The sequence below is a fragment of the Heptranchias perlo genome, chromosome 11 (assembly GCF_035084215.1).
Source record: "Heptranchias perlo isolate sHepPer1 chromosome 11, sHepPer1.hap1, whole genome shotgun sequence".
NCBI classification, from domain to species: Eukaryota; Metazoa; Chordata; class Chondrichthyes; order Hexanchiformes; family Hexanchidae; genus Heptranchias; species Heptranchias perlo.
In genome coordinates, this window is record NC_090335.1 from 48947253 (window position 1) to 48973207 (window position 25955).

Sequence of the window (25955 nt, forward strand, 5' to 3'; positions counted from 1 at the left end):
CTCCCACAGTGCTGTTAGGAAGGGAGTTCCAGGATTTTGACCCAGCGACGATGAAGGAACGGCGATATATTTCCAAATCGGAATGGTGTGTGGCCTGGAGGGGAATGTGCAGGTGGTGTTGTTCCCATGTGCCTGCTGCCCTTGTCCTTCTAGGTGGGAGAGGTCGCAGGTTTGGGAAGTACTGTCGAAGAAGCCTTGGCGAGTTGCTGCAGTGCATCCTGTAGATAGTACACACTGCAGCCACGGTTTTACAAATCTATGGGGTCGTTATTAAATGTTCCTGCCTGGAAATGGGCAGCAGGGGTTCGGCCGCCTCTTTTACATTGAGGTCAATCGAGTGAGGCATAAAACGGGGGGGCTGACCCACTGCCAGATGTTTCCCGTGCGGCAGGAATGGTTAAAATCGACCCCGTAAACAGTAGATGAAGTATCACCAGTTAAATAGTCAAATATCCACTTTTAGACTTACTGGAATTTTGTGATAATACATGTTATACCACTGAAGGGTGGAAAATGTAATTTTCTCCTCTCTTCTTTTCAAGTTGCTGGGATATCAATCCATGAGCACCATGGTACCCCTTGCCCAAGTAGCCTAGATAGACTATGAGGGGTATCAGATCTAAGCCCAATTTGTCTTCCCCTCATATCCATACATGTGCAACTAGAGCAGGATTAATTGGATAGCGATCAGGAGTTGAGACCCTCAATGATCTCTTCCAATTTCTAACCCAGGAGCATTGTGGCAAATTGGTACAACTCCACTACCACCGCTAGCTGCGATCAGCGAACCTTGCAGAGGCTAGGTACTGAACCTGCAACCTTCTCAGCCTGTGTAGCTTAGCTCCACTCTAAGTAGTGCATTATTTGCTGAGCCAAATACTTGCGCTTGTCTGGCACATTGAGGGAAGCAGAGGAAGCAAAAGAGGAGAGAGAAAAAAAATAAAGGTCAAGTGATTCCAGGGATTTTCACAAAGTTCCTCGTGTCCGATAACATAGCACCATCGACAGACTCTATTGATCAGGTAATTGTACACAATGGATGGGGGAGCAAGGTAACGAAGATAAAAGGGGGAAACATAATTTGATACTGTCGCTCTATATAAAAAAAGCATACGTACAGAGCAAAGCATGATGCTGGAGGATTGGAGGACTGCTAACCGTTGTTTAAAAAGGGAGAAAAGGATAAACCTAGTAATTACAGGCCAGTCAGTCTAACCTCGGTGGTGGGCAAATTATTGGAATCAATTCTAAGAGACAGTATAAACCGTCATTTAGAAAGACACGGATAAATCAAGGACAGTCAGCATAGATATGTTAAGGGAAGGTCATGTCTGACTAACTTGACTGAATTTTTTGAGGAGGTAAGAAGGAGGGTCGATGAGGGTAGTGTGCTTCATGTAGTCTAGCAAGGCTTTTGACAAGGTCCCACATAGTAGGCTGGTCAAAAAATTAAAAGCCCATGGGGTTCAAGGGAAAGTGGCAAATTGAATCCAAAATTGACTCAGTGGCAGGAAGCGAAGGTAATGGTCGACGGGTGTTTTTGTGACTGGAAAGCTGTTTCCAGTGGGGTTCCGCAGGACTCAGCGCTAGGTCCCTTGCTTTTTGTGGTATATATTAATGATTTAGACTTAAATGTAGGGGGCATGATTAAGAAGTTTGCAGATGATACAAAAATTGGCTGCTTAGTTGATAGTGAGGAGGAAAGCTGTAGACTGCAGGAAGATATCAATGGACTGATCAGGTGGGCAGAAAAGTGGCAAATGGAATTCAATCCGGAGAAGTGTGAGATAATGCATTTGTGGAGGGCAAACAAGGCAAGGGAATACACAATAAATAGGAGGATACTGAAAGGTGTAGAGGAAGTGAGGGACCTTAGAGTGCATGTCCACAGATCTCTGAAGGTAGCAGGACAGGTAGATAAGGTGGCTAAGAAGGCATACAGGATACTTTCCTTTATTAGCTGAGGCATAGAATATAAGAGCAGGGGGGTTACGCTAGAATGGTATAAAACACTAGTTAGGCCACAGCTTGAGTACTGTGTACAATTCTGGTCTCCATATTACAGGAAAGGTGTGATTGCAGTAGAGAGGGTACAGTGAAGATTTACGAGGATGTTGCCAGGACTGGAGAATTTTAACTCTGAGGAAAGATTGGATAGGCTGGGGTTGTTTTCTTTGGAACAGAGGAGGCTGAGGGGTGATTTAATTGAGGTATATAAAATTATGAGGGGCCTAGATTGAATGGACAGGAAGGACTTATTTCCCTTAGCAGAAAAGTCAATAACCAGAGATCATAAATTTAAAGTAATTGGTAGAAGGATTAGAGGGGAGCTAAGGAAAAATTTTTTCACCTAGAGGGTGGTGGGGGTCTGGAACTCACTACCTGAAAGGGTGGTAGAGGCAGAAAGCCGCAACTCATTTAAAAAGTACTTTGATGTACACCTGAAGTGCCGTAACCTACAAGGCTATGGACCAAGTGCTGGAAAGTGGGATTAGGCTGGGTAGCTCTTTTTCGACAGGCACGGACACAATGGGCCGAATGGCCTCCTTCTGTGCCGTAAATTTTCTATGTTTTATGTACCTTACCCAACTTTTAATGGGAATCCTGTAAATGGCTATGTTTGTTAAAAAAAAGATTCTTCCTATATTTCACAGAGTTGGCTAAGTAAAAGCCACTGGATAAATGCAATATGTTTGCTCACCACTATAATGTTGCCATTTAAAGACATCCACTATATTTTTTCCAAAATAGAGAAGTTTGCAGTTGTGAACATACAAAAAGAGAGTCAGTACTCAAAGAGTTAAGGAACCCACTCAAAAATGATATGATTGACTCACATTTAAAAAACAATGAAATCTTAAAAACTACCTTCATAAATACAGTGGCTTAGTTTCATGAACAGGACAATTGCAGCCTCACCATGTCAAAGTAGCAGCATGAAATCTTCTGATCAACATTAATCATAATCCCGTCAGGTTCTTGGAATGGCATCTCTCGTTTGTACCACAATTTAGTAAGAAGTCAGTAAGAGTCTCGTTACCAAATTAATTCCGTACAATTTTTCCTTGCCCAAATATTCTCCATTATATTCTTATTTACATATTTTCTAAGATTGTTCATGCAAATTTCTGATCATTTTCTTGTTAATCCTACAATCGTGTTCTGATTATTGATCACAGAAGCATGCTGGCTGAAGAAAAATAAAATTCCACTTACATGTACGTTGGAGAGAGTGTAGCTGCCCTAGAAGCCTTGAGAACAGAAACCAAGAATCTTCTGTCACTGGGGCTATTGCAGAGTTTCCATTTCAACGGCATGGTGAGTTAGATAAGACAGCAAACACTGCCATGCATTTTTATTTACTACAGGATCTGTTCTCTCACTCCCTCAGATTAGTCCTTCTCCCCTCTAGATAACTTAATTCTGGAGGCATATTCTAAAAATAGCAGGGCATGATCCAGTTAACGCCGTCAGCTTCTAAACCTGGCAGATTGAGGAACTGCTAAAGTCAGAAGCTTTTCTCACTGGCTCCCCCTCTCTTCACTTCCCTATCTAGGTTATTGACAAACTGCATACTGTGGATTCTATCTGAGTGGACATCTGATAGTTGTTTCATCAAAACCACATCAGAGGAAATGGAACATTTCCCAAGTTTCCCCCTTGCAGGCTTCCTCAGGACAGAAAGAGGAGCCTTGAAGAATGCCAGCTGTTGCTAAGCAGTGTACATATGAAATACAGAGAATATTTGATAAACCTATAGGAATTTGGCTGTTAAATAATCATGGGGAATAAAACTTTGAACCATTTCTGTCAACACCCACTGTATTCATTCTCACTAAATGAACACCATTTCATCAGATTGGGCACTTGATACAGAAATATTTGTCACAAGTGAAAACGATTCAAACAAGAAATTAAGAATTACCACTAGTAATCATTAAGATAACAAATATGCTTCCTTAAGTGAAAAAACACACAAAGTACGATTAAGAGGTCAATGTGGGATTTCCTAAATGACAGATATTAAAACACTGAAGGAATCTTTATCGGTGTCGCCAAATTTTTCTTTAGAATTTCCTACATGCTGGAGGAAGCTGTGCGAGAGCACATGTCTGTCAACTGCTGTTGTATTAGTATCCGTCTAAACAAAATAGTTCAGAGTTTCTGTTAAAATTTGGGACAAATCTTTGACCCTCAGTCCTGATGTGCTGCTAACAAATACTTGCGCTCTTGAGTGTAAATTTGTTATTTTATACAGCACAGCATCAAAGATTTATATTCCAGTTGAAAATCTCTGTTGCCTCCAGTAGTTTTTAACCTCTGCTGTCATTGTTGGGGAGCAAAACTTACTATAGGCACAGGAAGTTCTAGGATCATTTGCCCAGAATTTGATAGTATGTTAAAAATTACCATAATTGGGCACCTTGGACACTGGTCCCATTGGGGGGGGGAATTTTAAATCCCAAGAACAAGTGGGTTGGGAGAGGTTAAAATAATTGATTTTTCGTGCGTGACCGCAACTCGGCTCCAACACGTCCACTTCTGGGTTTAATGGAGGAGCATTTGGAGGCGTGTGAGTAACCTACTTAGTTCAGGCGGGCAGATAGTTATCACAGCAATTAACGTTCTTATGAGATGTTAATTAGGTCTTTATATATTGAATTTTACTGACCTTTAAATTTAATGCCCCCAGCGCGGGTTTCCCGGAGCTCGTGATTCTCGCCAGTGATAAGGAGGGGAGAAGGGCCGGATCATGAGATAAGTGCCTTTATTGCACTGCTTGTGGGCCAGGAAGAGCAGGAGTGTTTCCGCCAGGCCCAACAAGCTTACCTGCCGCAATCAGAACCCCACAATCTGTTGACCCACTCCACCCCGATGTCCGAGACCCCCCCTCCGATGCCCGAGACCCCTCGATGTCTGAGACCCCCCCAATGTCCGAGACCATCCCAATATCCGAGGCCTGCTCCAATGTTCGACTTCTCACCTGCCCAACGATCTCCGACTGCTCGCCTGCCCAACGATGGCCGACTGCTCACCTCCCCACCTGTGAAGGGCCTCCCCATCTAACCCCCAAAGATCCCGATCTCTCCCCGACCTCCCCCTTCCAGCCCCCAAAGATCTTGATCCGTCCCTGACCTCCCCCATACAAACCCCAAAAACCCCGGCTACTTTCCCACCCCGACAGGCAGCCAGCCTATCAGTCTGGCTGGCTGCCGGGCACGAAGCTCGGAAGTTAAATTTTTATCCTTCAATTATGTTGCGATTGCAGATTCCAACCCCCCAACTTCGGTTCCAAGTTTCGCGTCGGATAAACATTCCCCCCCGCTCTCTTCCCGGCTCCATGTTAAAATCCAGGCCATTGTTTCTTCCTGGAGATTTCAGCATTCATGAAAAGAAACAATTTAGATGGCATGAGGCAGTGATTAAATCAACAAATCTGTGATACACAAAGAAAAATGACTAGTAACGTAATCATGAGGGAAAGAAGTTGAATTTAATTAGTTGCAAAGGCAGAAGCACCCACGATATACGTGTTAGGTGTCAGCTTGGTTTAATTAGTGGCACTCTCATTTCTGAGTCAGAAGTGTGTGTGTTTAAGCCCCACACAGGGCTTTAAGACAAAATCTAGGTGAACACTTTAGTGCAGTACTGAGGAGATGGTGCATAATGAAAGTTCCATCTTTTGGATGAGATTATGTCTGCCTGTTCTGGTGGTTCCGATGGACATCAAAGATTCCATTGCACTATTTGAAGAAGAGAAGGGTGTTCTTTTGGTCTCTTGGCCAATATTCTTCCTCAACCAACACCATCAAAAATAAATTAGTCAATCATTTCAGTGGTGTGTGTGGGATTTTGCTATGTTTGGCTGTTATGTTTGCCTACACAACTGCACTTCAAAGTGATTCACTGTATGTGAAATGATTTGGGATTTTTCTGATAGACATGATAAGGCACTATTTAAATGCGAGTTCTTTCTTAAATTGGCAATGCCATTCCCTTACCTTCCCTACGCATAAATATTCATACAATGGGGCAGTCAGAATTGGTTTCCATTGAAGATACTGATCTGAAACAAGTTTTTTTATAGCAGTTGACAACGTGGAGATTTTTTAAAAGTGCAAAAGTGGAAAGTCTGAAAAGATATGGTGGAAAGGCATAACTGGTTAATCTGAACGAAAACATAAGGTTCAATTTTGGGTGTGGGCCTTTTCAGAACTGTACCTCTACATGACACCTGGCATTGCACTCCAAAAGTAATTAATTGTTGTGAAGCACTTTCAAACTTTAGAACCTAATAGGATGCCAGAACAAGGGAGCATAATCTTAAAGTTTGAGCTAGACCAGGGGTGATGTCAGAAAGCACTTCTTCATGCAAAGGGTTGTGGACATCTAGAACTCTATCCCCAAAAAGCTGTTGAGGCTAGGTGAATTGAAAATTTCAAAACTGCGATTGATAGATTTTTGTTAGGCAAGAGTGTTAGGAGTTACAGATCCAAGGTGGGTAGATGGAGTTAAGATACTGATCAGCCATGATCTAATTGAATGGTGGAACAGGCTCGAGGGGTTGAATGCCCTGCTCCTGTTCCTATGTTCCATATAAATGCAAGTATTCTAAAACGTTACAGCCAAGACATTAACCTTTCTTTCTCTTTCCGTTCTTGCTGTGCATTTCCAGTATGTTTTGTTTTATTTCAGTTTATATTGTATTTATTTTTTGAATTGCAAATAAAGGGTCAGGAACCTCAGCATAGTAGCTCAACTGTTAAGAGTGCTTTTATCCTAAATAGCCCATGGGTTTCATTCCCAGAGTTGCATGCTACTCAGACATGTCTCCCGTGAAGAAGCCTTTGTCCTAGATGATTCCATCCTCCTGGCCAGGACACCGCTTAACAGCCTACGGCATTGTTGAAGAGATGAGAGGGGGAGGGGAAGAATAGATATGATAATAAGTCAGCAGAGATTCACCTCTAGAACAAGATGTTCGGTAAAAATTCTGCTTTGGCTCATTGGATTAAACAGACACTGACCAATCAATACATTTCCAATACAATTAAGGTTGTATGTGGATTAAGTAGCCATCTGGTGAGGTTCTATTAGTTACAGATTCAAAATGAACAAAAAAATTGCATCGTTGCCAACAAAGGGAAGTTCTGCTAGGATAAACAATTCCTTTAAATCAAACAATCACCATCTGGACTTAATATAACCATCATGGGTGAGGTTAAGGGACAAAATAAACATCTCAAGTATCTCCCCAGAATCCAATTGTCACCTGTGGTGAAGCTTATGGTTTAGTTCTGGAAGCAATCCAATTATGACTTTAACAAATTAGTAATTCAATTTTCAGAATAAGCTATTTATTAAACTTGAACAATTGTCACCATTCATTTCACAAAATTAAAGGCCATATTTGAAGTGTTCCCCTCCTTTATAATAAAATGGAGAAGGAGGAATCAGTAATCCTGCTTTCAAGTTTCAGATTTGTGTTCCGATCAAGACAACCAGAAATGGAAATTTATAGGGCGATTGGTTCATTAAGAAAATGTCCAGCAAACATTTTTTGTTTGTTTACAAAAAAGCGATATGATGAGATAAACTGCTTTTAAGCACTTCATCAGGTCACATGACTCTTTGCCTTCTCTCCCTACTGGAAAAAAAACAGAAGTAAAACAATGAAGACAGTGCCCCTTTAAGATAATTGCAATGTTGTTTGATACAATGAAGATAATTTCAGATAGCTTCAAATGTGCGTGTTTCATATCAAACCTTCCAACTGCGGATCGCTTCAAAAATGTGAAGTCTTATGGCAGGGGAGATTTTTTTTTGTTTGCCATTTGCAGTGGAAGTGTGAACATCACTATAAATATCTGTTTTACAAATTTCCCACAAATAGCGAACAGGGAGATCTTCATCATAAAATTTTTATTGTTAAAAACATGGCACCTTAGAATAAACACTAGGATGAGGGTCTGGTTAATGGACTATTCTAAGCTGTTACCAACATTGACTCACCCCTTACCCTTTCCGCTGTACAAATCATTGCCTTTAATTGTTGACAGTTCTGAATCTGCACTAATTGAGCACCTGCTGGCATGGGTGGCGCACTGTGAGCTCAGCGCACTGCTGCCATCTATCATTTAGTCACTAAGTGTAGTTGTCAGAACGGGTTTGATCATATTTCTTTTCCTCAGGGTCAGTGCCACAGTTCTCCTGGAGACTCACAATAATCACTGCTGATTTATGGGGCTCAATTTTAAAAGGGCAGTGGGATTGCAGCGGGGGGAGGGTCAATGGGCCGCGCGCGGCAAACCCGGATAATAAAAATGTACCTTTCCCCACGCGATCGTGACTTAATTGGTGGCCCTTAATGTGGCTTCCGGGTCTGCTGTCCGAAAGCTGCGCAGTGGGCGGACTGTGCACCCACATGACAGGCTGTTAGCTGGAGCGTCTGTATTTAAAGGGCCATTGCTCCAGTGGATTTTGCTGGAGCAAAGACCAAGAAGACCCAATGGAGCAGCACAGGGGCAAGGCTACTCCAAGATTCAGCGATGCCTCACTTGAGGTGCTACTGGCCGGGCCAGGAGGAGGAGGGAACTATTTTAACCGGCCGACAGGAGGTAGTGCCCTGCCTCTGCCACCCAGAAGGCCTGGCTCGAGATGGCAGAGGAGGTCACCAGCAGCAGCAACATCACCCGCACCTGGGTCCATTTCAATGACCTAACTAGGTCAGCAAAAGTGAGTACACTTACTGATTCTCCTGCATTCCGTGTCGCACATCACCTCCCCTCCCAACTCATTCTGCACTGCCAAGACTACTCCAACACATCACTCCTCACACCCACTCAAGGTTCATCCTCAACTTACCTTCACTTCCTGAGCACTTCCTCACCTCCCCATTTGTGACCCCACCACCACCACTCACCCCAATCCTGATCCAATGTGATGTCTCTGTCTCATACTCACCCTTTGATGCATGTCTTTCACGGTCAGCCTCACCCAATGCAATGTATTCATCGGGCTGACCACTTCACCCTCACTCACTCACACGACTGTACTTTCTCCCCTTCTAGGAGGAGAGTTCAGAATGCACGGGATAGGGCGAGGACTGGAGGGCGGCCACAACAAATAGTGGTCCTCACAGGTGCGGAGGAGGAGGCCCTGGAGATCAGCCACACCCTCGAGTGCCTGTCCGTCGGGGACGCAGTGACCGGCACCCCACAAACGTCTGGTGACACAACTTTAACATTCATCACACACAACATGAATTGATGTTAACAATGACTGGCAATTCGAACACCTCAGTATGCTCATCGCAACATTACACATCTGTGATGATGCTTAATATTGCCTTCTGTTCTCTTACAGGCCCTTCAACGATGGCAGTGAAGACAGAGGGCGATTCCTCAGAGGATCTCCCGGCCTCTGAGGGCGCATCGTCACATCTTAGTGAGCCATCCACCAGCGCAAATGCTCACACTTTGGTGGGTCCTAGTCCTCAGTTAGTTGGGTTGGCACCTGGTGAGTCATCACACACAAGTGAGCGCGAGCAGACACTGGTGGCAGGGGCAGCTGTGGAGAGTCTGCGTCGGTGGGCGCACTCCTCTCCTGGCTCTGCTCAGCTGGACACAGATGCTGAACCCCAGGTGCCATCCTTTAAAAGGAGAGTGATCGAGGGACAGCAGCACATTTGCGAGGTGCTGGAACAGGTGCCACGTGCACTCTCCTCAATAGTGCAGAGGCTGGAGGAGTCCAACTCCTGCATGAGTGGAATGGTGACACCGGTACGTGAGGTAATCTCTGAGATACTGTCACAGGGACGTGAGCAACTGTCTGAGATAGTGTCACACGTAACTGCTGAAATGTCTGAGATAGAGCCGCAGGTAAGTGCGGGAATGTCTGCGATGGAGAGAAGGCTAGCCTCCGTTGAGCTTCAAACACGGCTCACAAATGAATCTATTCAGGCCCTGACAATGGCCATTCAGACTCAGGATGAACAACATTCTGCCGCCTTAAACAGGCTGGCCTTACAAGGCATCACACGTATCCTCCAAACTGTTTCCAGCAGGGTGGTAGGAGTGATGTGGATCTGGCCCAGGAGAGGGCTGATGGCGAAAGGGGACATGGAAGTGGGGACGTCACTCAAAGCGCTCCCATATCTCACTCATTGCCCCCCTATCAACCACTACCCTCAGTGCTGCTCCTCTCCAGGTGGCCGAGTCAGCCCCTGCACAGGTACAGGTGGGGCAGTCTTTGGAGAGGCCGTTACAGACTCCAAACTCAGAGGGCATAGGCCAAAAGCATCTAAGCAGTCAGGGCATGAACATGAACAACCTGCCACTACCTCTGCTACAGCCACAGGGGATGCTCCACGTAGAAGCGGTAGGAAGAGAAAGGCGAAGGTTTAGTGATCACAAAGGGTTTGCACAAGGGTGTCTGACAGACTGTCATGTTTTTCATTTATATTTGTTTTTTGTTAAAGTCACATTAAATGTTATCATTCTCACCACGACTGCCATACCTTCCCATTCTTGATTTGCTTTTGTGATAGCGCCTTTTCATGAGCTTCACCATGAGTGGCGAGATTTGATGCCACCAGTGGGTCACTTTACAGTGGGTGTATGTGTAGTTGCAGGACTGTATTGTGTAGGGGTTGCTGGTGTTGTCGCTGGTCTTTCCAGGTGGTGTGAGGACTGGGCTCTTCTCACTTTCTGATCTTACGAGAACCAGTCTCATATGAGTGACTCCCTGGCCTCACGAGCAGCCATGTGTGCCGCTGCTCTGCCCATGGGTTCGTCCTCCTCCTCCTCCTCCTGCTTCTTCTCAATGTGGATGGCGGATGAGGGGATGGGGCCTCCTCAACCGGTACCCCTCTCAGTTGCACCATGTTGTGCAGGACACAACACACTACTATAATGCGACTCACTCTCGCTGGTGGGTATTGAAGTGCTTCCCCAGAATGATCAAGGCACTGAAATCCCATCTTCAGCAGTCCTAGCGCATGTTCAATTATAGACCTGGTAGCGATGTGGCTGTCGTATTGACGCTGTTGCTCACTGATGGGGTTCCTCAGAGGTGTCATGAGCCATGTGTGCAGAGGGTGTTCCTTGTCCCTGAGGAGCCAGCCCTCAAGGCTGTTCGGTGCATGGAAGAGGGGCGGGATGTTGGATTCCCTCAGAATGAACGAATCGTGGCAGCTGCCAGGGAATCTGGTGCACACGTGAAGAAATCTTTTGCGGTGGTCACAAACGAGCTGAACGTTGATGGAGTGATGAACAGCCCTGGCTCGTGTGGAGATGCTCGGATTGCTATATGGGTGCAATCGATTGCACCCTGTACGTGTGGGAAGCCAGCCATAGAGTGGAATCCCACTCCCCTCTCCGTCTGGCTGAGGTCGCCCATGGGGAAGTTGACATAGTACGAGGCCCTGCGAAACAAGCCCTCGGTGACCTGCCTTATGCACTTGTATGCAGACGACTGAGAGACAACGGCGATGTCACCGGTGGCACCGTGGAATGATCCAGAGGTGAAGAAGTTGAGGGCAGTGGTGACTTTAACAGCGACGGGTAATGAGATGCCGCCAGGCCCAGCCGGGAGTTGCTCGGCATGAAGGAGGTTGCAGATGCCTGCGACCACCTGGCGACTCACTCTCAGCCTCCGTGTGCACTGCTCCTCAGAGAGGTGTCAGTTTGAAGGGGTCCGAAAAGTTGGTAAATATGTGTAAACAGAATAATTCTGAGTGGAAACCAAGAATTTTCAGTCTAAACACAAAGATCTCCCAGCAAAAGGTTTATCTGAGAGAACTGAGTGCCCTGCTGCAATAACTCACCTTTTATCCCCATCTGTCAAACAGGGATTTAAATGTCCAAATGGCTGCCGGCTGAAACATGACTCGTTCCCCATGGCGTGTTTCACACAGCACGGGAAACACGCTGAGGCAGCGTTGATATCACTTGCTTTCATCGCTAATTGGATTTATGTACATTTCAAGTACTTTAAGTACTTGATTTAATGTTTTAAATACCTTCCCGCCGGCTGATAATTAAAGCCGGCGGGACTTCCGGGTTCGGGAATGGCGTGCGCACCCAGGTGACTCTGGGTCGTGCGCGTTCTTCAGCATGTTGGAGCCGAGATTCCTGCCCGCTCCAGACGATCCCGATTTTCTTTGCCCCCTCACCCCCAACGCACCGGGACTTTGGTTTTAAAATTGACTCCATGATCTTGGACTGACATGTTAGAAAGTGTATTGTTGTACACTGCAGTTTCAAAGAGTAGTTAAACACAATCATTTCTGCTTACAAACACCTCCATTCAGCCACACGCCAAGCAAAAGTAAAATGAAGTGTAAAATTGCTGAATTTATATAAACTGGATTTCATACCTTATGGCACCGACCAATAACTATACATCCCATAGAAAGCCTAAACTCCCTGTAGGTCACTTTTCGGTCTTTTAGGTTAGTTACTGGAACAGAGATTAGGATGTAGCATTTCTAGGCAGTCTATAAGAGGCCCCATCAATTTTTGTGAGTGGGCCTCATTTAAGTTTGAGTGGCGAGCTGTCAGTGTTAATCTCACCATTCGGGAGGGCAGGAAATCCGGCAAGCCTTCTGCTTCTTAAAGCCAGCCTGAGCCTCTTAATATGGAAGTGGTTTCCATGGTGGTGTGTGGAAGGCACGCTTCTGAAGTAACAGGCATAATGTTAATGGCCAGGGCACGCCAATTTTCAGATATTGTTGCGGGGGGGGGGGGCTGTTTTCAGGGGGAGGGGGGTGTGGACCCAGTGCGGTGGTTGCCCCAGTTGTTTTTGTGGAGCCTGAAGCAGCACTCCTGCTCTTCCCGGCCCCACAAAAATTAATGGAAACTTACCCCCCGAGCTCCTGTTCATCTGGATCGCCAGCTGAATCAGTTTGGGGCATGCATGGTGCACGCTCCACCTAGTTGTGTCCTAAAATGGCAATCGGGGTCCTAAGTATGCCATAGGACCCTAACTAGCATATCCAAAGGGCCTATCACCTAACTCCAGTAGGCCCTTGGGAATATAGCATCGGCCATGCTGTTGGTGACGGAGCGGTAAGTCATACCCCATCTTTGTCGGGGTGTTACCACCATTTTTCCGCCAGGTGGGAAAGCTCAGAACCTCCCGCTGTGATTGAAAAGGTGAGGAAAAGGCTAAAATTTATAACAAAAATTAACCTGCAGAGAAACCAAGATGGTGGACAAGAGTTCTGAGATTTTTCAGAGAGGGGCTGTGTGAATAATTTCACACTCTGGGTACAAAGCCACCCAGTGGTCAGGTTGTGTAGTTACAGCATGACAAGTTCACATTGGCAAAACCTAGAATAAATGTGGACATAGGAATTTATAATGAGAAAAAGTTGGCAAAAAAGTATGACAAAAATGTGACAACAGGAGGTCAAATGGTGCGGACAGGAAGTGGGTGCAGCTGCAAGATTTTTAATAAGATATAAATACATATAAGTAACGTATCACCCAGTTCTGCTCTTTAAAATAGAACCAAATGACTGTCTTATGTTCAGCTTGTCTTAGCCTATTTAAGGCACTAGATGAAGACTGATCTCCAAAGTTAAACTTTATTTATCTTCTGAGATGTCTCTCCATTATTGAGACCATAAACCTATTTTGAGCTTTTTTTTTCTTTGCCTCCAAATAAGGTTGACTGAACATTAATAACAGTTCACATGTAAACCAAACATTTTTAAAAAATCGGTGGGGTTTTATAAAGTTAGATTAAAAACAATAAATTTTCCAAAACAGTATCATTGTTGGTCACACATTTCCAGTAATACATGGGTACAAAAGGGTAGTGGTTATGTTATTGGACTAGTAAACGTGAGTTCAAATCAAATAGTTTCATAGATCACCAAATAAAGGATATAAAGAGCATTTTATGCACTTACACACCTGAAAAATAAAATAAGGGATGAGTAGGCTGCTAATTTCATCTACATTGCTGAATTTTATTTCTGAAACATGCGGGTCGATTTTAACGGACAGGAAAGAAGTGCACGAGCAGTTAAAATGGAACGACTCCATTTCCCGTTCCGTTCCTCCTGATCTGCAAACACCTCTGGTTTTGATGGTGGATGAAGCTCCCACTGGACTCCGGTGGGAGCCTCATTAATAAATGCAAATCAGGGTCCACGATGTACATGGGATTGCGATGGCATTTTAACCCACTTATTTTAAAATGTGACCCTTTTTGCTGTGTATCTCACTGTAATTATTTCAGGGGTTTTGCAACCAGTCATTGTTTTTTCTGAGAAACTCAGTTTGCAATGGCTTGACCTGGGACTAATCAAACTAAACCACTTTGTGTGTGCCAGTTACTGGAGTGCTGTTTCAATTATGAATATAATAAAGGTGCCAAAAATAAATATAAAATATGCAGAAATGTAAAATGCAAACATGAAAAGTAATAAACATTTATTGTTCACCATATTTGTTTAATAATGTCAGCTACACTGAGACAGTGATAAATGAGCTTCTGTAAAGGTTATCCTATATTCAGATACTGCTGTAAGGCACCTAACGATTCCAATTAACCTAACAAACTTTAGATATTAATGTCTCCACAATAAAATCAAATTAAATGAATTTTCCAGAATTAGCCAGGACCATATAAATTCTATATTTATTAAAGATTGATTTATAGGAGTATGTTGCTTTGAAACATGTGAGTTATTAATAAATAGAACAAAAAACTATATATATAAATAAATAAAACACTGCATATATTTCTTTAACTTGATTGCAGAAGTAAAAATAAGAGGCACATGTGGGATAGGACTTGCCGTGGGGGAAGTTGAAAGAGACCTCAGGGTGCTGGGTGATTCATCACTCACCCGAAGTAATTTTGACTTTGGGCGATAGTGTAAAACGAGTGATATTGATTCAGCCGTCCGTTATACACCTCTACCAATTTTCATTTTCATTGACTTCAAATAGTGTGAGGCGGCAATAAACAAAGCAGACAGGATAGTGGCTATTAGTCATGGATTTAGGACAGGCATCAGGAAGTGGCACTTTACGCAGAGAGTGATCAAATGTTAGAATGGGTTGTCTGGAAGGGTGGTTAAGGCCAGGACACTGAACTTGTTTAAAAAACTGTAAAACTACTACCCACTGGGAGAGCAATTTACTTATAATAAAAGTTTATTTGCGTCCAATACTTGATTCAATGCTAAAGATAGGAGGTGATCCATATCAATGGAAAAGAAAATCGGACGGAGTTTGAAACGAGCTGCCAATTCACTATTGCCTATTTTGCACTACTGCCAAAGATAAATTTCACCCTCACTGTATCCAGAGTTGACAAAAGTGTAGGTAGCAGAGGAGGCAGGTGACATTGTGGAGGTGTAAGAAAGCAGTCTTGTTGACTGATAGGATGTAGGGTTTGAAGCTCAGCTCTGGGTTGATCATGATGCCAAGATTTTGCACGGTCTGGTTCAACCAAACGAGTGGTCAGGGGTGGGTATGGAATCAGTAGCAGGGAAGCAGAGTATATGACGGAGTTCAAAAATGATGACTTAAAAATTGGATTGCGCCTCGATCCCGGTGCAGTGCAAGTTGCATGTGTCTACTGAGGCTGGTGGCAGGACCATGGCAAATTGGTCCACCACTCTCATTGGGAAAGTGAGCTGCATGTGCCATTCGTGGCCCCAGAGAGACCGGAGGTGAGGCAATCGGGAGGGGGTTGAGCGGGTGGTCGACAGCATCGGTTCTCATGGGCCTTATGCAGCAACCCCGAAGGAAACTTGCCAGGTTCACTAAATCTGGAAAGACCCGATAAAATGTGTAAAAATAGTTCTGTAACTTAAGGGTTAAATTGTCTGTGCCAGTGATGTCCTCCTACACAGTTCTATCCGCAATCATTATCATATGCATTTCTGCAGATAAGATCGAGGGGAACAGGCCATGTTCAAACCACCAGCCTACTTCTGTTTCCTGTGTTAACCTGCTGCAGCCATGTTTCTTCGTAATGTTTGTTCTTTTCACTGCCCTCGTTAGAAGGCTCTCAGAATAACGGCTTCAGTCATAAAGCCACTGCTCATTTGCTTCTTTTTTCATGCTCAGTTCTAGGTAATATCCCTTTAGTTACGGAACATTCACATGGGTGTACTCTTCATTATAATACACAAAAAGTTCGACTCCCAAAGAACAAGGCCCTGTAAATTATACTAAGGGATTTTAGACAGATTAAAATCCTCGCTAAAAGAGTGGAAAGAGGAATTTCAGATGGACACATGCGTTCATATTCTAGTATCCCATAGCGCAATTTCAGGGCTCATGTTAATAGGATGACATGAGGCATAAACGCTTCTATCAGCCTAAATACAGGAAATAAGTAACAGTATCTGAAAAGAGTTGCTGACAGACAACATTTCTCGAGCCTTTTCTATTTTTATATCGAATTTCTAACAATTGCATTTTTTCTTTACCTTTCACCAACCTATTGTTTTTCTGAAACATTGGATACATAACAGAGAACAGTGACTTTCAAAAGCAAATTATCCAGAGGCAAATTCTTCTCAACCCATGAAGATTGGGAAGGGTTCACTAATGGCTTAATGTCAGTGTCGGAAACTGGCGTGAAATTGGTGTTGGACCTTGAAACCGCGCCCGTAGACGCTGGCCCGAGACTCGCTGGAAATCGGGCCTCATCTCCATAAATGCGGTGAACTGCGGACGCCAATCTTTAGGCAGCTCGCCGTTCAGGAAATATGGCTGGCTCAGGTGCTGAGCCGGCTTGCAGGCAAGTCCTGAGAGGGGCAAAAGGGATGGGGCGGGGGTGCGAGCCCATGCCGCCAGAGGCTCACGGCCATTTCGTGGAACCAGAAGGAGCACTCCGCAGAAATGTAACTGGAAAAGAAATGTAATTCACCTTTTTGTCGGTGGCCTTCCGAGGTCACTTTAAGGATTATTGGTTAGGCCGCTGTTGACCTGGAAAAAATGAGGGTACCAGTTGATGATAAACTTGGAGTGGGATCCTAAAATGACATTAGGACCATGATTTGCATATGCAAGGTGCCTAATGCCTGTTTCATTCGGGTGCCCTGAACACTCGGAAGTCTTCGGCGGAGATCGGGCCTGAGAAATCACGACCTGAAATTGGTCCCAAAAAATGGGCTCAACGAGGAACAATTTCTCCCTCACTGTGCTAACATTCTCGAGGGTTTTATTTCTGCAGCAAACAATCAGGTGCGATAATCACCGAAATAAAATTCATGCAGAAATAACCAGTTTCATGGTATAACAATATCAGCGCAATTCAATCCTGGATCACTACAAGTCATGGAAACCATTTAAAGTCAGATTCAATCAAGAAATCAAATTGGTTCCATTCCTAATTAGATACAGTGGGAATTCTATGGTCAAGTAATTGGATAATTGCATGGAGGCACAAATAGAAAACAGTTACATAGGAACAGGAATAGGTCATTTAGCCCCTCGAGCCTGATCCTCCATTCAATCAGATCATGGCTGAACTCTACCTCAGCTGCATTTACCTGTCTTTGCTCTATATCTTTTGACACCCTTACCGAACAAAAATCCATCAATCTCAGTCTTGAAAATTTCAATTGACTCTGTTCAACTCTTTTGTACTGTATTTCCTTCAGATTTATTCACCACAACAAAATGATAGAAGACTTATTGTGAGAAGGTTCTGTGGTTTGCAGATACTAAGCGGTGGAAATTGGACCTCGTTGCGCTCATTTTACAGGATGTAAAAGGGGTGCAATGAGGCCCAATTTCGGACCTCAAGGATGCCTGAAAAATGTTTGACCTGAGATTGGGTCGGTCATTTTTCAATTTTAGGCTGTTACCTAAAACATGCATTAGGCCCATTACATATGTAAATTAGGAACCTAATGCCTGTTTTAAGTCCCCTCACAGAAATTGTGCAGGGATGAGCATTGGGCCTGTTCTGCTCAGGATCCTGGCGGAGACCGCCAACAAAAAGTAAATTCTTTTAATGCAAATTTTTACAAAACCTTCCTCTAGAGCCTGAAGGAGCAGGAGTACACCCCTGACTCAACAGTCGTCGCGATTGTTCCTCCCCCGTTGCCCACTCTAACACCCCTCCCAGGATTTACCTTCGGGGTATTGCTGGCGAGGCAAGTGGCTCAACATTCGTGTTATTCAAATGCGTGAGCTGTCTGTGGAGGTGCGACAAGTGCCGGCAGCTCATGCATAAAATGTTAATGAGACCAGAAGCCCAATATTAGGCCGGCCTCGGGCCTGCAGCATTGAGTTTGGGCCTGATTTCTTCATTGGCCATCAATGCACAGTTAAAATGGATAGCTTAATAGTGAATTCACTTTGGTCACTAACTGCATCTGGCAGTTGCATTTGAATCAGCAGTGACCCCTCACCTCAGAAGCATCCGGAAAGGCCACCGCTTTGAGCCCTCCCGCCATTGTATACCGAGGGGCTGGAATCAGGGAAAAACCCGCTCGAGCAGAATGTAAAATGATAAATGAAGGTAACGCAATGTACTGTATCTGTAGCCTGTAATGATTGTAATGAAATGAGGCACCCTAGGGTGCCATGAACTGTGAAATGTATGGTGCGTAACTGTTTTTGATTTTACCAGGACTGTTGAATTGCACTGTATGTACCATTGCAAATTGTATTGTTTGAAGTGTGACTTGAATTGTATTGTATGTACCTGTACAAATTTTATGAAAAAATTTAAAAACCTAAACAGGCAAGAACAAGTCTAACTAAATGCCCTGCCACAGCAAATTATGGCCTAATGCCTCTAACAATTTCCTTTAGTGCCTTTATTTTAAATCTGTTTTTTCTTTAATGGTGAAACTTGCCTTGAAGAACACATGTTTGATGTTTACCAGTGATTTGTATTCATCAGCCTATGTCTCTACTTATCCACGGTTGCAACTTTTCAAACTAAAAGGACAACTTTTTCTGATAAATTGCCCACTCCCAAATGTTCCCCTTTTTACATATTATTTTCAAATCACGTTTAGACGTTTTCAATGAATTTTTACTATTTTTTTTACCAGCTTTTGAATAATTTCAGTATGCAAGCCTTACTGTAGCCTCTCTCTAAATTCATGCAGGTAAGTAGCTTAATAGAGAGATACATCTTTATTCTCGAAAATAATAGGATATACCAGATTTAAGGTTAAAATTCAAATACAAAATTAAGTTATCTTTTTCCAAATATACAAAACTCAAATATAACATTAGCCCTAAACGCTTTTGTATCTTATTAATATAACATCAGAAATGAACAACCAACAACAGAAATCACAACGAATGTTTTTCAAGATTATATTTTAAGAGCCGATTAAAGGGTAAATTTTATCATTTGTGCTCCCTACACAGAAATCCACATGATGGGACTGTGCATCAGGGATGTGGCACAGAGTTCAGAGTGTTGATCTGTGGCCGGTACAATTTTCTGTCCATAAACTAATGCGTGCCGTGAGTCGGGAGCCCTGACCTCTGCATCAGAATTCTGATGTGCGCTCCTGTTGCACAGAGCTCTATCAGAGTGCAAACTTGTAAAATTTATCCTTGTATATTTTGGTGTGTTTGGAAGACAACAACATCTTACATATTCAACATACATTGTTGTTTGTCTGATAATTATACCAACACATGTAATTATATTGAAGTAAGACCTAAATAAAACCCATAATATTCATTACCATATTTATTGCACTAAATATATTTATAGGTATTAACTGTATATGTTTTGAGTAGTTTATATTACATAATGAAAGATTATATATAAAAAATACTAACTGTCCATATTGTAAAAATAAAATCCATGTCAGTGGTGATGGTTTACAGAAAATAAACTGTTTTTTTCATAATAACTGTTTATTGCCTCAACAGCATTTACATGACCAATGCAGCTCTGTGGTTTATTTTTTCTTACTCGGGCTGAACTTGACAGTACACAACCGCAGTGTCCTGTTTATCCCTGAACTGGCCTTCAAACCTCACATTCAGTCCATTAACTTTACTTAATGGAAAATCATGGGTGGCGTGCCTGTGAGTTCCCAAAATGCAATCCCTGGTGGGTGAGGTTTCATGCTGGGCACACACATTCAGAAAATGGGGCCTTTAATTTCCATCTCCAAGCATCTGTATCTACCTCACCCCACCACCACCAAGACCTGCACTGAAGCTTTTTTTTGCTTTCAGTCTTGACTTCTCCAATGATGTCCTTGAAAGTTTTCTGTGTTGCACAAATTCCAACATGTCAAATATCCTGTGCCACTTCCTGCACATTAGAGTTGCCAAGTCTGGTTGGACCGTATTCTGGGAGGTTTCATGACCTCCTGCCTCCAACCGCCACCCCCCCGCCGTCGCTCCACGCTTCCTCTATTGGTCACCCGACATGCTAATCAGTCAAAAATGATGGCTACAATACCCATAGTCCACTGTGGTCCAGAAACCGCTCTATCCATTGCATGGTTTTGCCGAAGTATGCACGCCATTGCGGTCCTATTGTTTGTTGTGAGTCTGGCTGGAACAAAACACGAGAAGAAAATGTTCCTATAATTTTTCTCCTGGATTGCTTGCAGGTAATTAATAGGAACATAGGAATTATCAGACAAAAAAAGACCAAGGCCCATCTAATTCGCCTTCTGCCATCCTGGTAGTTACACAATATAATGATAATGGAGTTATTAACTAATCATGGCACTCAATCTCTATCAATTCGTCTATAACAGACTCAGACATAAGGTGAGGAAAACCGCAAAGGTGGAGAGCTTTGCGAACCATAGGTCCAAAGTCATCTGTTACTTCCAAGCATGCTGCACTTTCCATGTGTCATGTCTCAAATTACTCATATACTGTATTCCAAAATACTATTTTCTGAAAGAAATCTATCTAATGTGCATTTGAATGAATCAATATTATCTGCTTCCTCCATCTCCCTTGGGAGCCTGTTCCACAGATTGACCACTCACTCACTGAAATAATGTTTCCGCAGATTAGTTTTGAATTTACCTTCCTTCAAGTGCAGGCTATGTTTTCTGGTTCTGCTGTTCTGGACAAGGTGAAACAACTTGTCATATTTAATTCTGGGAGACAGCAGTACAATCCGGAGGGTTAGCAAACTGTCATTCCTGTTCTTGCCAAGCTTCAGTGCACTTTCAAATTCCTTTGTGGTCTTGCTCTACCCTGTGTCTACACCTGTTCCTGCTCTGTATCCCAGATCACACTGTCTACTCTTTTGACTCTAATCTAATGTACACACACTGATTCTTGGCCCCACTCCTGGTGGACGAGCCTTCAGCCCACACTCTGAAATTGTCTTATTAAACCTCTCCTCCTTGCTACATCTCTATCTTCAAAAGGCTCTTCAACCTCACCTTCAGTCACCTTCACTGAGTCTCCTCCCATTTCCTGCCTGATATCTGATCTCCACTTAGAGTGTCTTGGGATGTTTCACTATCGCCGGAACGTTAGACCTCAACAGGGGTACAAAACGGGCAAAATTGGATCGGCCGCCTGTTGTACATCCTGCCCGATTTTCCTTTCCATGAAAGTTCCGACCTATGTTAAAGGTGCTCTCTAAGTGGAAGTTGTCAACGTTTCTAAGTCACCCTAACACATATTTTGTTTTTGCACTCATCCCAATTATTTCTTATTTGTGCATAAATATATTGTTGCCCAACACCTCGAGTGTCTTGCTGCTTTATCAAACCCTGGACTAAGTTCATTCTTACCACCTCGTCCTCGGTTCACCCTCACCTAAACAACATTCTAGACTGGTGTTAAGGTGTTACCTCAGTAGGAGCTACCAAAGCCCTGTAATGTGTTGCTGTCTGCCGGTTCCTGTGGCAAGATGGGGGATTTCCTGATAGCATTTTTATCTGACTTTAAATAGACAGAACAAATTTCTTCTACAAATTGGCTTAATCGCAGGTAAACGGGGTTTCCCCCGCACTTCTGACAAAGTAACGTCAACAGAGCGGGAGCAGGTCTGAGAAATTTCCTGGCCCTGGACTCATAACGAATAAGAGCTGAAGATGCAGGTTAATTATTTGGGCCTGGTTGTGAGTGAAATAGTTACCATAAGCTAAAGGAGAGTTTGCAGAGGTCTGTTGTAGGCTGTCAATGTACTGACAAGTATTAATGCACCATTCATTTCAACTTACTGAATTCTTTAATTTTTTGAAATTGTTTTTGCTTGGGTGCCTCTTTCTCTGAAGGGAAGCCACACCTGTCAGTGGTAAATGATGCAGACAGATGTAGGCTGTTGCTTCTGATCGTTGTTAAGCTTCGCGAACTCACAGGTCAGACAGATGCCATAGAAACAGAATGCAGCTAATTTGCAAGCATCTGTGTATTTAGTGCATGTTATTCAATGATTGTGGGTTGGATTTTGTAAGGTTTAAAATTTGGCATCCTGGCATAGCACTGGTGCCTTGAAGCAAATATTTTACAATTCTCTTTACGACTTTATTTCTCTCAACAATTCTCCTAGTGTTAATGTTAGTATAACAGCAATTTCCAGGGAGTAAAAGATTTCTATCTCCAGTTCTGATTGTCTTTAACTGAAAGCTCTGTGATAACCGTGACTCTACATTTGATGTCTAATTTCCTGCATTACTTCTCTCACTTCAAAAGAAAAAATACCAGTTCTCTCAAAGCCTTTATTGCCAATATGAAATGTTACTGATTGCATAAAAAAGAATGAAAAAAGCAGCTAAGAGCTGAATAACAAAACCTCACTATTATTACTTCTTCTGAAAAATCAGATACAAAGAGTTATGATTAAAAACCTCTGAGAACTCTGCGTTCCTTCATAGGAACACAGGAACAGGAGTAGGCTATTTAGCCCCTCGAGCCTGTTCCGCCAATCAATTAGATCATGGCTGATCTATATCTTAACTCCATCTACCCGTCTTGGTTCTGTAACCCTTAATACCCTTGCCTAACAAAAATCTATCAATCTCCAGTTTTTAAATTTTCAATTGACCTCGTCTCAACAGCTTTTTGGGGGAGAGAGTTTCAGATTTTCACTACCCTTTGTGTGAAGAAGTACTTTCTGACATCGCCCCTGAACGGCCTAGCGGTAATTTTAAGGTTATGCCGCCTTGTTCTGGACTCCCCCACCAGAGGAAATAGTTTCTCTCTATCTACCCTATCAAATCCTCTGACCATCTTAGATCGCCCCTTAATACACTGTATTCAAGGGAATACAAGCCTAGTCTTTTCAACCTGTCCTCATAATTTAATCCTTATAGCCCAGTATCATTCTGGTGAATTTGCGCTGCACCCCCTCCAAGGCTGATATATCCTTCCTGCGGTGCGGTGCTCAGAACTGAATGCAGTACTCCAGGTGGCTTCTAACCAGAGCTCTATACTGCTGTAATTTAACTCCCACCCCTTTGTATTCCAGCCCTCGTGAAATAAAGGCAAACATTCCATTAGCCTTTTTAATTATTTTTTGTACCTGTCCACTAGCTTTCAACTCTGGCCTTTTGTGCACCCCCCACTCCCATCGTCCCAACCATAGGGGGCCGTGCCTTCAGCCGTCTAGGCCCGACAGTCTGGAATTTATTCCCTCAACCCGTCCACCTCCCCAACTCTTTCTCCTGCTTTAAGACCCTTCTTAAAACCCACCTCTTTGCCCAAGCTTTTAGTCACCCCTCCTAATATTTCCTTCTTTCACTCAGCATCCATTTTTGCCTGAAAATGCTCCTACGAAGCACCTGGGTACATTTATTTACATTAAAGATGCTATATAAATGCAAGTTGCTGTTGATTGACATCTTTTTCCTATTCCTCTTTCTCTCTATACTTCTATTGATTTTTTTGGGATATCTTGTTAATAGAATGAGTGGTATTGTCGTTACAGGGTAAAGCTTTCTCAGAGGAATCGGTACGCCTGACTGTGTGGAAAACATGAATTGACATATACACAGCAGAAATAACATTGATTGCTGAAGTACCTCGGGCTATAGACTATATCTAGGCTAATGTTCAATCAGCTCATTACTCATGCATCCTCAGTGACTAGACAAATGGCCTAGAAATTCAGTGACACTGCGCCTATTTTACAGATGTAAAATGGGCGGCAAAGCATCAAATATGGCAGGCAGCGTGCGCACACGTACTCCGCGCCAGAGGTGCACCGTCCGCCATATTGGTATAGGCATCAAAAGAGGCGTCCAGTTTTTTTTTATTCGTTCACGGGATGTGGGCGTCGCTGGCGAGGCCAGCATTTATTGCCCATCCCTAATTGCCCTCGAGAAGGTGGTGGTGAGCCACCTTCTTGAACCGCTGCAGTCCGTGTGGTGACGGTTCTCCCACAGTGCTGTTAGGAAGGGAGTTCCAGGATTTTGACCCAGCGACAATGAAGGAACGGCGATATATTTCCAAGTCGGGATGGTGTGTGACTTGGAGGGGAACGTGCAGGTGGTGTTGTTCCCATGTGCCTGCTGCTCTTGTCCTTCTAGGTGGTAGAGGTCGCGGGTTTAGGAGGTGCTGTCGTAGAAGCCTTGGCGAGTTGCTGCAGTGCATCCTGTGGATGGTGCACACTGCAGCCACTGTGCGCCGGTGGTGAAAGGAGTGAATGTTTAGGGTGGTGGATGGGCTGCCAATCAAGCGGGCTGCTTTATCTTGGATGGTGTCGAGCTTCTTGAGTGTTGTTGGAGCTGCACTCATCCAGGCAAGTGGAGAGTATTCCATCACACTCCTGACTTGTGCCTTGTAGATGGTGGAAAGGCTTTGGGGAGTCAGGAGGTGAGTCACTCGCCGCAGAATACCCAGCCTCTGACCTGCTCTCGTAGCCGCAGTATTTATATGGCTGGTCCAGTTAAGTTTCTGGTCAATGGTGACCCCCAGGATGTTGATGGTGGGGGATTTGGCGATGGTAGTGCCGTTGAATGTCAAGGGGAGGTGGTTAGACTCTCTCTTGTTGGAGATGGTCATTGCCTGGCACTTATCTGGCGCGAATGTTACTTGCCACTTATGAGCCCAAGCCTGGATGTTGTCCAGGTCTTGCTGCATGCGGGCTCGGACTGCTTCATTATCTGAGGGGTTGCGAATGGAACTGAACACTGTGCAGTCATCAGCGAACATCCCTATTTCTGACCTTATGATGGAGGGAAGGTCATTGATGAAGTAGCTGAAGATGGTTGGGCCGAAGACACTGCCCTGAGGAACTCCTGCAGCAATGCCCTGGGGCTGAGATGATTGTCCTCCAACAACCACTACCATCTTCCTTTGTGCTAGGTATGACTCCAGCCACTGGAGAGTTTTCCCCCTGATTCCCATTGACTTCAATTTTACTCGGGCTCCTTGGTGCCACACTCGGTCAAATGCTGCCTTGATGTCAAGGGCAGTCACTCTCACCTCACCTCTGGAATTCAGCTCTTTTGTCCATGTTTGAACCAAGGCTGTAATGAGGTCTGGAGCCGAGTGGTCCTGGCGGAACCCAAACTGAGCATCGGTGAGCAGGTTATTGGTGAGTAAGTGCCGCTTGATAGCACTGTCGACGACACCTTCCATCACTTTGCTGATGATTGAGAGTAGACTGATGGGGCGGTAATTGGCCGGATTGGATTTGTCCTGCTTTTTGTGGACAGGACATACCTGGGCAATTTTCCACATTGTCGGGTAGATGCCAGTGTTGTAGCTGTACTGGAACAGCTTGGCTAGAGGCGCAGCTAGTTCTGGAGCACAAGTCTTCAGCACTACAGCTGGGATGTTGTCGGGGCCCATAGCCTTTGCTGTATCCAGTGCACTCAGTTGAAACGGGTGAGCCATTTTATGCCACATTTACCAAACTGGTTTGCCGGCTGCATTCAGGAAAACCAGGTCTACATGCGGCCTAACCAGCTGCAGGCCATCACCAAAATGGTAAGTTTAAAAAAAATACTTACCTGAATGTGGAGCCTGAAGATGCAGGAGTGCTCTTCCCAGCTCCACATTAAAACC

General features: G+C 43.9%; 1 protein-coding gene across 7 annotated transcripts in view; it reads right to left on the reverse strand.

Moving 5' to 3' along the window:
• The window catches only part of si:rp71-68n21.9 (kelch-like protein 13), a 77956-nt gene that overhangs the window by 33032 nt on the left and 18969 nt on the right, over positions 1 to 25955 (reverse strand). For 3 of the 7 annotated variants that reach the window (XM_067992964.1, XM_067992960.1, XM_067992961.1), the window contains one exon: positions 20428 to 20523. The exons of 2 other annotated variants lie outside the window; for them this stretch is intronic. Coding sequence is in view for 1 of the 5 variants with exons in the window: in XM_067992958.1 (XP_067849059.1) it covers positions 3217 to 3317 (101 nt within the window). In the remaining 4 variants the exon portion in view is untranslated. Of the gene's footprint in view, positions 1 to 3216; positions 3521 to 20427; positions 20524 to 25955 lie in introns of those variants that run through there. 2 more of the 7 variants (XM_067992958.1, XM_067992963.1) reach the window with 2 other exon arrangements.